The sequence below is a fragment of the Magallana gigas genome, chromosome 7 (genome assembly GCF_963853765.1).
Source record: "Magallana gigas chromosome 7, xbMagGiga1.1, whole genome shotgun sequence".
In the NCBI taxonomy this organism is placed as follows: Eukaryota; Metazoa; Mollusca; class Bivalvia; order Ostreida; family Ostreidae; genus Magallana; species Magallana gigas.
In genome coordinates, this window is record NC_088859.1 from 18,102,252 (window position 1) to 18,116,386 (window position 14,135).

General features: G+C 32.5%; 1 protein-coding gene across 1 annotated transcript; it reads left to right on the forward strand.

The window, feature by feature from the left end:
* The first annotated feature begins 109 nt into the window (after positions 1 to 109).
* On the forward strand, positions 110 to 13,863 carry LOC105325499 (protocadherin-17). The gene is made up of 10 exons (XM_066065133.1): positions 110 to 123; positions 754 to 919; positions 3,739 to 3,858; positions 4,099 to 4,281; positions 4,377 to 4,505; positions 4,792 to 4,980; positions 5,426 to 5,560; positions 5,808 to 5,993; positions 13,395 to 13,523; positions 13,651 to 13,863. The coding sequence occupies exons 1-10, from the start codon at positions 110 to 112 to the stop codon at positions 13,840 to 13,842; spliced, it is 1,443 nt and encodes a 480-aa protein (XP_065921205.1). The 3' UTR covers positions 13,843 to 13,863.
* The last annotated feature ends 272 nt before the right edge of the window (positions 13,864 to 14,135 follow it).

Below are 14,135 nucleotides of genomic sequence, written 5' to 3' on the forward strand. Positions count from 1 at the left end.
TGTGCGTGCAGTTAAGATTTTAACCCAACATTATCATAGATTTTATATCAAAGAATTATTCATCTTTCACAGTTTACGGTGCAAGTTAGGAACACTGTGCCGGATAATTATGCCAGTGCCAAGGTGGCATTTTTGCACCCGCTTAAGCTGCATATATCGAAAAATTCAAATATGCCATATGATAGACCATTGCTTAAAGAGTTAACAACTACCTTTGTTATCAGTGTATCTCACCTGTCTGGTAAGATATTTACCTTTCAAAAATAAATTCCTATAGGAAAATAATTTTTCCCATAGGAAAATCAATATTCCTATAGGTAATTTGAAATTTCCTATCGGAATACAAGAACTTCCTATAGGAATTTCAATTCCGATAGGATTTGATAAAATCCGATAGGAAAACTTAATATCCTATAGGAAAACTACATTACTGGATAAAATTCCTACAGGAATTACCATTCTCCTATAGGAAATATAATTCCTCTAGGACTTTTAAAAAATCCTATAGGATTGTCAATATTTCCTGTAGGAGAGTCAATTCTCCTAGGGGAATTATCATTTTCCGATGGGATATTCATTTTTAAAGGTAAATATCTCACCTGTCAGGTGAAACACACTAAAAACAAAAGTGGTTATATACTCTCTAGACAATGGTCTATCATTTGGTATACATGGATTTTTCCGAAACTGCATCTTAAGCGGGTGCAAAAATGCCACCTTGGCACTGGCATAATTATCCGGCACAGTGTTTAGGGATCAGTCCAAACCAGAGAAATTTGGGCAGTCAACTGTTGTCATCAACGTGAGAAGGAACAGCCAGTCTCCTGTCTTTGAAAGAACACCTTATGTTGCACCCATTAACTACAACCAGGCTCCAGGACCTGTGTATACTACCTCTGCTAGAGATCCTGACTTAACGGTAAGGATTGTATTCTGTTACAATACTTCATAAGTAAAATAAAACCACATGTACGGAAGGTGTACTGTCATAGAATCTCATTTCATACCAGAAACACATTTGAAATATTCATTAAAGTTTTGGATATAAACTGATCCATTTGATCAAGAATATTTGGATTCATCTACACAAATTGATGAAGATGTTGATTGTTTCTTTTTTTCTATTGAACGTCCACATATTCACATACCAGAGTATAAACAAAGATGTTGATTGTTTTTTTTTAGCTCACCTGAACTGAAGGTTCAAGTAAGCTTCTCTGATCACCTGTTGTCCGTCTGTCCGTCCGTCTGTCCGTCCGTCTGTAAACTTTTCACATTTTTGACTTCTTCTCTAGAACCACTGAGCCAAATTGAACCAAACTTGGTACAAAGCATCCTAATGAGAAGGGGATTCTAAATTGTTAAAATAAATGGCACCACCCTTTATAAAAGGGAGATAATTGCGAAACTGCGAAAATTGGGTGGGTGTCTTAAAAATTTTTCTTCTTAAGAACCACTGCACCAGATATGCCAATATTTACACCAAAGCTTGTATATATAGTGAAGATTGAAAATTGTAAAAATTGCGATCCCAGGGTCAACACTAGGGTCACAAGAGGGGTTCAAAGTTGATTAAAAAAGACAAATTTAAGGAAGGAGTCTTTTCTAGTTTTCGACTTGTCAAACGTAAATTTGATTAATTGTTCATTAAATCAAGATGAAAGGAAATTAAAATAGTATATTTTTCTTTCTTTTTTACTATCATACAACTTGGCATAGAAAAATGTAATCAATGTTTAGAATGGAACAAGGACTATATTTTTGGCGTAGGAAAATATCACATGTTGCGCAATTCAGAATTGCTGCAGATTATATATATATAATGAGTCTGTTTTAGCATTTTAAAAACAATAACAATAATGTTGGATTTTTTTTTACTAATGTGAACTAATAATATGATACTTGGGTTTCAGAATATGTTTTTAAAATATGATTTGCCTATCAAATAATATTTTTATAAGCTTTTTAAAGCGCCCATTCTATACATTGATTTTTGTGAAAAAATCACTAAAATCAGTTTTTCTCTCTTATGAAACGGTCAATATATTAGCTTTTCTGTCAATTTATATCTTTATATAAAGTCTTCATAATACATAAAAATTAGAAATATTTTATTATTGGAAGCATAAAAAAATAATCAAAATTTCTTCAAAATTTAAGAAAATTAGAGGAAATGCGGGCTAAGCAATATCAATTTTAGTATAAATATTTATTCCAATTTAGTAGTATAAGCTGATAGACACTCTCATGGTCTATGATTTCATTGAAGATTTGAATCTTCAAATCTTAAACAAATCTCTACAGAACTATAAAGAGCTACACTTATTTTTATCACTCTTTACGTTGAGGAAAAAGGTAGTGACCTTGACCTGACCTTTATCCGAAAACAAAAAGGTCAAATTTAATTAAACTGATAGAATCATTAAGTAATATGATCCGTTTGACTGTGTCAAAATTTCATGCATTTCTTATTATAAGAAGTATGTTTGATAATAAAAAGACTCCTTCCTTAACATTGAAATATATGGGGGAAAATGTTTTTAAAAATGTATTCTCAAGGACTACAGTGCTAAAATTAGTGAGATTACTATACAAGTACCCTAAGATAGTGTAGATTCTAAATTGTGAAAACCGTGATCCCCAGACTAATACTACGTACGGGGTCAAAATATGTTCAAAGTTAAACATAGACTCAGGCTAATATAATGCGAAAATGCCTTTAAACTCTTCTTTTTAAGAATTACAATGCTACAGTTTGTGAGATTACTATGCAATCATTCTAAGATAGTGCAGATTCTAAATTGTTTAAATCATTTTTTATTAAAAGAAGTATTAAAAAAAAAAGAAAAAAGAAATTTCCATGATAATTTTATCATAGTTAAATTATCTGGAAATACATGTGTATGTTTATGACTAGTTTTTTGTTATTTTGGAATTTCGATCCCGACATCAATTACTCACATATCGGGATCCAAGTGATCGGGATCAAAGATCATAAATTCAAACAACTTCAAAAAGGTGTGGGTCTTAGTTTTTACGAAGTTTTGATTCACAAACACACAGTTAGGAAAGATAAAGGAACAAAAGATAAAAAATGGTTATGGAAAAAAAGTAGGAATCATTGATACACTTTATCAACTATATATAGACTTTCCATGTTTTTTGAGTTTAGTCTATAAGACAGATGATCGATGAGAATGCAAAATCTAACATGCCTAATGTCCTCATCACACCTACAGTATTTTTATTTGATGAATCGATAAAGAAGCTTTTAATGACTGAAATACAAAACAGATGCCAATATCATATTTTAATTATTTAACGAATATTTTTCATTTTTTTCAGTGAAATGGGATTTTCTTTTACTGCAAATGGGTATTTTAGAGCTTAAAATTCAGTCTCATTTGATGTGTAAAATAACTATGAATAAAAACATGCCAAAGATAAAATTGTTTCTTCTTTTTATGTATTGTTTAATATATGGCAAAATCTTGAAATATATGAGTTTTACAATATTTATTCAGAGTGCACTTCATAATAAACCCTTTCGAAATAAAATGATACAAGGACTATAGTTCAGGTGAGCGATTTGTAGCCCATGGGCATCTTGTTTAATTGAACTTCCACATATTCACATACCAGAGTAAAAACAAAGATGTTGATTGTTTCGGGTTTTTTTTATTGAACTTCCACATATTCACATACCAGAGTATAAACAAAGATGTTGATTTGTTTCAGGGCGCCTTGACGTATGAAGTAATTGGATACTTCTCCGCTCCAGGTTACTTCACTGTCAATTCCAATGGAGATGTTGTTCTGCTGCCTAGTTTAGCCAGTGATACAGCTCAATTGTACACGGTAAGTACACATGAAGACCAGGCTTCAAGGAAAGATGAAACTTGTTTTTTTTAAATTTTCTTTTTTACCATATGATTTTTGAAACCAAAAAGATGTCCTATCAACGTCTAACTCACTGATTATTCAAATCATAACGCTAACATTCTAGATACTAAAGAGGAATTTGAATTCATAAATCATACTCAAGTATTTTAATATACATATACAATAACTGTTATGAGAAAATGATATTTTTTCCAGCTTGGTTTGGCAGTTTTCGATAGTGATTATCCCAATGATAAGGCGTATGCAAATGTTACAATTGCTGTCAACCGTAACCCCAATTCTCCAGATTTCACCAACCCATCCTACAGTATAACTGTCAATGAAAGTTACCCTCTAGCAGTTAGTCTGCTACAAGTCTCTGGCCAGGATGCAGAACAAGTACATCTCTCTCTCTCTCTCTCTCTCTCTCTCTCTCAGAAGCATACAATATCCTTTTATTGGACAATAATTGCAGATTGTGTTTCTCCTTTCAGCATGTTGTTGAGTACATTCTGGAATCCAGCAATCCTATAGATGGCACTCAGTTCTTTTATTTGAACCCATCCACTGGTGTACTGACTGTGTCCAGACCTCTCACTGAGACAGGGACACAGACTTTCACTGTAAGTACACTTGACTTGCAAGTACTAATTAACATTTTATACGACACATTTTTGTATAATGTAAAAACTTTATTCTAAAACTTTTTATTCAGATATCTGCAAAAGAAAAAAGTCTATTGCGTTTGCATATTAAAACAGAGGAGAATCTTTGAGAATAATCCAAATTCTTAATTTATCCATAGGATACACGACACAGATACATTCATGTACAAGTGTATTATGAAGTGCTCTCTCTAGTCTTTAAACTTCAAATGACTTAGGTATGACATGTTTTACCTCCCTTTAGCTTCAAGTTCGTTTGAGGGATAATGGAATTCCAGCGAGATCATCTGCAACAACTGCCCCAGTAACTATATTTATCACAAGGAATAACAACGGTCCTATATTTGCTGGCTCTTTTACCACAAGTATAAATGAGACAACACCAACAAGCACAGCTGTGCTCACAGTGACAGCTACTGATAGTGATCCTAATGTAAGTCTACACACATTAAACACATTCTAACGCATGTCATGCATTCTCAAAATTAAATATCTGTCATGGTTCGTCATAGGCGTCGGAACCGAAGGGGCTAGGGGATGTTTAGCCCCCACTTGTTTTTGCTAAGTTAGACCTTACCATTAGGCACATAGCAGAATAGAGGGTTCAGCCCCCCCCCCCCCTCCCCCCACTTTTTTTCGCAGGAAACATTATTGTTCCGTAATGTACGTTTTAAAAGATTGAGAAGTTGGAGTCAAAGTGATACTAGCAGCCCCCCCCCCCTATTAGGAATTTCGTTAGTTATTAAAAAAATTGTAGGTAAGATTTTTTTCTAAATGGAAAAATGGACGAACCCCCCCCCCCCCCCCCCCGACGCCAGTGTTCTTTTATATAAAAAATGTTTAAATTTTTACTGTGAGAATTTATTTTGTCTTTTCAGACATCACCCTATGGACAACTGAGATATCGTGTAATAGGAGATGGAGATTTCACTCAATTCTTCAATATCAATCCAACAACAGGAAGTATATCAGTTCAACGCCCATTATCCTCACCAGACATCGCTTTTTATCAGGTGAAAATATTTTACCTTACTTCTAAAAAGCAACTTTTTTTATTTTAATCAACAGATATTAGTAATTGTGAAGATCATGTTTCTTTAATTATGTATTCAACTCAATTAAAAACCAAACTTGATTTACGTTTGCATATATTAAACGGTTATTGTTGGTGTAATTAAGATTTTTGTGTTAATGTATAGAATTGAATTAAATGTATCTACTATGGTTGTTTTTCGTGTCATTTTGATTTCTTATCTATAGGGACGAATTCTGGCAGAGGATGGAGGTTCCCCTCCCAGATCAGCTACTGCCACTGCTATTATCAACATCCTGAGGAACCTGAATGCCCCGGTATTCAATCCAAAAAATTACTCTGTCACTATTGATGAAACTCATCAAGTGGGCCAGTATGTAATTACTGTAACAGCCTCAGATGTAGATCGAGTTGTAAGTTATATTTGATTACACATTAGATGTTTGGCACCAATAACCCCCCTCCCCTAAAACAATGCTAAGTAAATTATTCTATAGAAAAATTATTTTTCATAACAATAAGAAAAAAAAAATCATGTTATTGTTTTTCTTTTAGTCTGAACTTACCTTTCCACACTCGTTAATAAATTCTCATGATATATGCGATTGTTTAATATACCCACCAATTTTGTTGCTTTTTATAGCAAAAAATATTCAATCAAGTCAAATAAGCTATCATGTATTAGAAATTAATTAGAATAATTAAATCCTTATACATGTTTTGTTTGAAGAAATTTAAGTAAAATGCGTATTTTCCTTCATTGAGCCCCCAGGCTTAACTCTGGTTTAAATGGAATATCGTGCGACACTAGTCCACGTGTACCTTGTTTAAAGAAATCAAAATAAAAGCTATTTATATCACTACTGAGTACTATTCATCCAAGGGTATATAAGACAATACCTGGCCACACTAAGAGTCTTTCGTGTTAAAGGCCACGTGTACGTGTTGGTCACTCACGCTGTGTTTGACAAAAACTATTACTGCGTTGCAGTAAGTGATTTTTTTGTGTTCTTATTGAATTAGAACAAATTCGGGCGTTCGTGTTAACGTCTGAAAATATGCCAAATCTATCAGATTCCAGCTCGGAGAATGAGAATATGCGTGAAGACGTAGTTCAACTTTTTGCCTCTGATTCAGAGGTCGACGCAACTGGGCATAATGGTAATGAAACTCTAAATGAACGACCGAATACCAGAAGCGCAGCTTCGACAAGTGTCGCCACAAATTCCCAGTCCGGCGGACCAGGAAAATGTAAAAGCAACAAAAAAGGTCAAGCTCTATCAAAAAAGGTGAGCGGCAAAAGAAAAAACGAAGAAAAAACTGTAAAAAGTAAAGAACAACAAGAACAGTTTAATCCTTCTCAACTGTTCTCGGTATTAAACGAATTGCTCAAAAGAATTGAAAATATTGATCATGCACGAAACAAACCAGGTTGTAGTACTTCCGGTGAGAACCCGGAACGAATGGAAGATTTTTTTCCGGAATCTGATATTGATCAGAATGAACTTAACAATGAGAGTGATTTATTTTCTGTTGATAATGACCCTGAAGTGGTTTTTGATGGCGAGAATTGTGAAATATCTATGCCAAAAATATTTGAAGATGATACAAAATTTTCTGAACCAATCTCAGAAAATATGGCAAAATTTATAAAAATGGGATGTACTCAAAAAGCTGATCTATCCAAATTTTTGGAAAATGTAAAAATTCCAGAGAATTGTAAAAACTTGGTACCACCTTTGATAAATTCTGAAATTTGGAATAATTTATACTCAAATGTTCAACAAAGAGATAGGACCTTACAAGATGCTCAGAGAATTTTGGGGCTTTCCATTGTACCGATGATAAATTTGGCGGAAATGTTTAAAACCAACAAGTTGGAAATGAAAAAAGCTAAAAAAAAATGTGTATCAGACGCAATAACCTTTGCATGCAATGCTATGTATGAATTGAATGTGAGACGCCGTTTTATTTCAAGGCCATTTGTTCAGAAAAAATTTCAGCAATTATGTGCTGCTACTACACCAATTGAGGAGAAAACATTATATCCATCTGACATAACAAAAAGAATGAAAGAAATCACTGATGCTTCAAAAATAAATAGACAATTGACAGGTTATCCAAGAAATATTTCAAAAAACTACAGAGGGAGAATGAACAACTTCAGAGGAAGGAATCAATTCAGTCCCTACACTCGTGGAGGCGGCAGAGGCCGGTCTGGAAGCATGTCAAGAGGCTCGGGATTCAGCCGAGGACAAAGTCGAGGCTACAAATACCAACAGAATTTCTAGATGTGAGTAATGTACAATTTATATCAGGTGGTTTAGCAAATAAGGTGAAAGAATGGCAAAAAATAATTTCAGATCCTTGGATTTTGAGTACAATATCGGGTTACAAAATTGAATTTGATGAAACTCCATTTCAGTACAAAATTCCACTTCCAATCAAATTTAATCAAAAGCAAACCGAAATCATAGACCAAGAGGTTTTGGAACTTCTTAATAAACGGGCAATTAGTAAAAGTAAATTTGAAATTGATTAGTTTATTTCTAATATTTTTATTGTGGAAAAGAGAAATGGTAAATTTAGACCAGTGATAAATTTAATGAAATTGATTGAATTCATTTCATATCATCATTTTAAGATGGAAACTTTGGATGTTGTTTTATCCTCAATAAAAAGATATTCTTACTTTGTAAGTATAGATTTAAAAGATGCGTATTTGTCAGTACCTATTGATATGAGAGACAGGAAGTATTTGAAATTTTTATGGAAAAGAGTTCTGTAACAATGTAATGCACTGATCTTTGGTCTGGCTTCAGCTCCCAGAGTTTTTACTAAATTAATGAAACCAATATTTGCTTTTATTCGGCAACAAGGAATTTCATCATTTTATTATATTGATGATTCATTAATTGAGGCAGACAATTTTGCTCAGTGTGAACAACATGAAAATGTCTTGGTAGATTTATTAGAGAAGTTGGGTTTCTTTGTAAACAGAGAGAAGTCTGCTTTGGTACCATCTACAACAATCCATTATTTAGGACATATTTTAGACTCTGTTAAATTCAAGGTATTTCTCCCAGATGAGAAAATTGATAAAATCATTACTTATAGCGATACACTTTTGAACAAAAAGTATTTACTATTAGAGAAATTGCAAGATTAATCGGGCTATTTACTTCCTCCCTTCATGCAATAAATCAAGGTGCTTTATTTTTTAGATATTTGGATAGAGATAAAGTTCAAGCTTTGACAAGAGAAAATAATAATTATGATGCAGAGATGTTATTAAGTGAATTTTCTAGAAATGAAATAATTTGGTGGAAGAAACATGTAAGAATAAAAAATGGAAAATGGATAAGAGATCCAAAAGTTGATGTTTACTTAGAAACAGATGCCTCAAAAGCTGGATGGGGTGCAAATCTTAATGGTAAAACTACTGGTGGCAGATGGTCTAAAACTGAATCAGTTCTACATATAAACATTTTAGAAATTATGGCTATTAAATTTGCACCACAAAGTTTATGTCAGAATATGGAAAATACTCATATTTGTATCAGATCAGATAACAGTGTAGCAGTTTCATATATTAATAATCAAGGTGGATCAATATTATTATTTGAAGAGGCAAAAAGTATTTGGCTTTGGTGTGACGTTAAAAATATCATTATTTCTGCTGTTCATATTGCAGGGAAAAATTATGTTACTGCAGATCATATGTCAAGATCTTTTAGTGATTCAACAGAATGGAAATTAAATGAAAAGGTGTTTAATGAGATTTGTAACACATTTTTTTATCCAGATATTAATCTTTTGCATCAAGGTTGAATAGACAATTGGAAAATTACATTTCATGGTTTCCTGATCCTCAGGCAATTACGTCAGATGCATTTTCTATAAATTGGTCAGAATATATACCTTACATTTTTCCTCCTTTCAGTTTGATTGGAAGAATTCTACAGAAGTTACAGGACGACGAGGTGAGCAAGGCCATTATAGTACTACCAAAATGGGCAACACAGCCATGGTATCCAATGTTATTAAATATGCTAATAGGAATTCCAGTTCGTCTTCCTATAATTCAAAATCTACTTCGGTTAGTTCACAACAATCAACTTCACCCTCTCAACAAGAGAAAAATGTTTCTATTCGCTTGCGCAGTGTCAGGAATAAACTCAAAAGTAGAGGCTTTTCAGAAAAGTCTGTTAAATTCATTACAAATTCATGGAGACCAAGTGCCAATAGAAAGAACTTTATTTGGGCAAAGTGGAATTTTTGGTGTAATCAAAGGGATATCAATCCCATGCAACCAGCTTGTAACCAGTTAGTTAATTATTTATCTGAATTGGCGGAAAAGAATTATTCATACAGTACAATTAATGCATACAAAGCTGCAATAACGCAAACACTCTCTGTTTCTGGAAATTTTTCATTTCATAATAATCAGTTGATGATTAGATTTATGAGAGGTGTATTTTTGAATAATAGACCTAAACCAAAATATACTTCAACTTGGGATGTTGGTAAGGTATTGAGTTATTTAAAATCTCTCTACCCTTTGGAAAATTTGGATTTGAAGAATCTTACATTGAAATTGGCATCTCTAATAGCTTTGACCACAGCTCAAAGAGTTCAGACATTGATATCAATGAACATAAATAATATGTCTGATCATGGTGAATACGTGGTGTTCACTATTTCTGATTTACAAAAAACTTCAAGACCAGGTCATGATATACAGAAAGTAAAAATCAGTTCATTTTCAGACAAGAGTTGTTGTGTGTTACACACTTTAAGGTTTTATCTAAAGAAAACAAAAGAGACAAGAAAAACAAACAAATTATTAGTTTCATATAAAACCTTTAAAGAGGTGTCAACTTCTACAGTTGCTCGATGGTTAAAAGAAATATTGAAAAAAGCTGGTATTGATGAGAAAGTGTTTTCAGCTCATTCTTACAGAAGTGCTTCTACGTCAGCAGCTTTTGCTGGTGGTGTACAACTTAAAGATATTTTGGAAACTGCAAATTGGTCAAACGCTAAAACTTTTTATACATTTTACAGGAGAGAGTTAAGCAATAATTTTCACTGATACCATTTTGAGCTCATCAAGGTGCTGACTGCTGCATGCATTTTCTTAGAAAGACGGTCGGATGTCATCGATGGATTACCGGTACATGTATTTCTCAGATTAGTGTATTCCAGACCATTGATCGTGAACAAACTTATGGACAATGTGTTAGTGAAAAGTGATTGATATTATGGACTATTGTGTTTTGAGGAATGTGTAAAACTATATTTTTTGTATTGTGTGTTAACAAGCATAAATATATGTTATTATCATTTGAATCTATGTGTACATATTAATAAATGTAGTTGTTTTTTCACATCTTGTTCAGTTATTTAATTTTAATTTCAATATGTTGATCAATTTTTCGAAATTTGTTGTCTTAATTTCTTTAAAGATTCCATTTAAACCAGAGTTAAGCCTGGAGGCTCAATGAAGGAAAATGGAACCCTCATCCAAGCATCCTTTAGGATGTGATGGATGAGGGTCATTTTCCGAATTAGCCGTAAGGCTACGAGGGTTTAAATACCCTCCCATTTATTTCTTTTAAAAATATTTTTAATTATTATCCCACCACTAAGACAACAAATTCAAAGAAATTGAACAGCACCTTATTATTATTTAACACGCTTTAAATTGACTCTTAGTGTGGCCAGGTATTGTCTTATATACCCTTGGATGAATAGTACTCAGTAGTGATATAAATAGCTTTTATTTTGATTTCTTTAAACAAGGTACACGTGGACTAGTGTCGTACGATATTCCATTTAAACCCTCGTAGCCTTACGGCTAATTCGGAAAATGACCCTCATCCATCACATCCTAAAGGATGCTTGGATGAGGGTTCCATTTCCTGAATATATCGGCAAGTTGAAGATACTGATTCTTAATAATCAACAATTTTCAATTTTGTACCAGTTTTAATTATTTAGTACATGTACATACAATTTGATCTTGTTCAGATACAAGAACATTTTGTTTTCCAAATTCCGTAAAATTAGCAATTTACAGTATCATTTTTGGGGGGTAACAGTCTCTTTAGAACCCGTTTTATACTATTATGGGGTTTGGAAACAATTTGAACTATTTCAGTGAGGATTGATATAATATTGTAAATTTTAATATGAACTTACATATCTTTTTTATCCTTTTAAACGTAGAATACTTTAAAAAACAACAAATTTTTATTCTTTGTTGAAACCAACATTTCCCGACAAAAATGCTCCAATTAATAATTCAATGGTGACAACTAAACAGAACTTCTAATGTTTAATTTTTCGTCATCCTTATATCATTTCTGGTCACTCGTCTGTCTTTAGACTTATTAAATGTTTGACTTCTTTTCTAGAACCACTGGTCTAATTTACAACAAGCTTTGTTAGAATATTCTTGCGTAAAGGACTTTAGGTTTGTTCAAATAAAAGACCTATAGGCCCTTTTCAAGCGAAGTTAATAAGAAAATCGTGAAAAATAAAGATTCGGGGGATGCATTTGCAATTTTTACAAAAAACCCTTAGTATGAAAATGTAAGCTATATTCCATTTAATTAACGTAAATGCGGTGTATGTTTCGTAATCCTTGGCAGTAAAGGAAAATCTACATATAATAGTTTCTCTCGGAGCAATTAATTTCTCATTTAATGTAAATTATGGACACACAAATTTATGCACATTCTCTTTTATTTCTGCTATTTCTATGTTTTTAGCGAGATTATTTAAGTTAATTCGTAACAATCTATATATACTAGTCAAAATTTCTAACTCCCTAAGCATGTCAATGTATTAATACTGTTCGTAATTCTTATACTTTTGACCATGACAAAGATCAAATATGAAAATTAAAAAATAACCAAGCATTTTATCAAAAACTCAATGAAATTTTTTTTAATTTAAAGGCTTTATGAAAAAATCAAAAAGTTACAGGTACATGTACCCTTAGATATAAAAATCAAAACATCAATACCTCATGCGTTCCCAATTCGCACTACTAATTAAAACAGCATCGTATACAGATTCCATGAATTAATAAATTAAAAAAAACCTTCGTTACATGACGTTTTGGCCTTCCTAGCGAGTCTTCAACAATTTCCGGTCAAGCCTTAGAATGATTTAGTGTTGTCTATTAAAAATATAGCAAACTATAAATTTGGAAAAGCTGTTTTGTTGTTTAGGATTTTTTTTAAAAAGTTATAACTTAATTGCGCAAATATTGTGAAAGAAACCAAACCAGTTGTGAACTGCGCTTTGCTCGGACCACTGATCTCGAAGGTTCTTGGGTAGACATGCGCCGCATTTTACTTAATTGGTTTTATGTTTTTTTATCAGCAGTTTAAGGCAGGAAATCGATCGAACTAAGTCGATTTGAAACATACATCCGAGAAACATATCGAACATGCGTTCACGTTTTTTCAACAAAAACGGTCACGGTCGTCGAATAATTACTTACTCGATTAAAATTGTTTTGACGTGAACATGGGATTTGAAACGGCAGTCGATAGTGGCAACGACTTCTACTTTGATGTTTCAGTTTTGTAAATGATAAAAAATAATAAAAAGTAGGGTGTTAGAAATTGTAAATTTTCCGACATTTTTTGGTGAACTATTTAACAAATCCATAATCAGAGAGAGAGAGAGAGAGAGAGAGAGAGAGAGAGAGAGAGAGAGAGAGAGAGAGAGAGAGAGATTTTCTTGAGTTACATGTATATACCGGTGTGTTAATTTCATCTATTTTCATTGTGATTTTTCAGACTCCGAACAACCAAATAGTATACACGATAATGAATAGTAAAACCGCAGAATTTTACTTTTACCTCGACCCAGAGACGGGACACGTGTATCTAAAACAGTGCACAACTGGAGAAGAAATTCTATTCGTTGTAATTGTATATTTGATATTGCATTTTGCTTCAAATTTTGAGTTTAATGATTGTTCTTATTTGATCTTTTTCTTTAACTTGCATTTGGTTAATTCAGGTAATCTATTTTTTTACCTTATTTATAAAGTTTCATGTTACCGCAACCGATAGAGGCTTCCCTGCTTTGAGCGACAACGCCATAATTAATGTAGAAATCAAGGGATGTCCAAAATGTAAGACGAACTTGCATTCACCAAGATTCTTTGCACCCATTTACTTTGTAAATATTCAGGAAGGAAACTATTCAAAATTAAAACCAATCTCAATCTTTTTCAGGTAATTCAACTTTTAAAGGATTTTATACCATCCTAATAATTTTTAAGGTATTCCACCCATAACTATTTTATTTCATGTATTATAGATTATGGGTTAAAAACTAAAATCTTAGAGTGATTTTATAGGGCTTATTAAATAATAAAGGTGCGCCTTTGGATTTTTTTTTTCAAAAATTGAATTGTAATAACTATACCACATTTAAAATTAACATTTATGTCTATGAGAAAAGTACATTTTTTTAAATACCTTTTTATACAAGTCATTTTCAAACAAATCTCTTAATTATAATATGCAAAA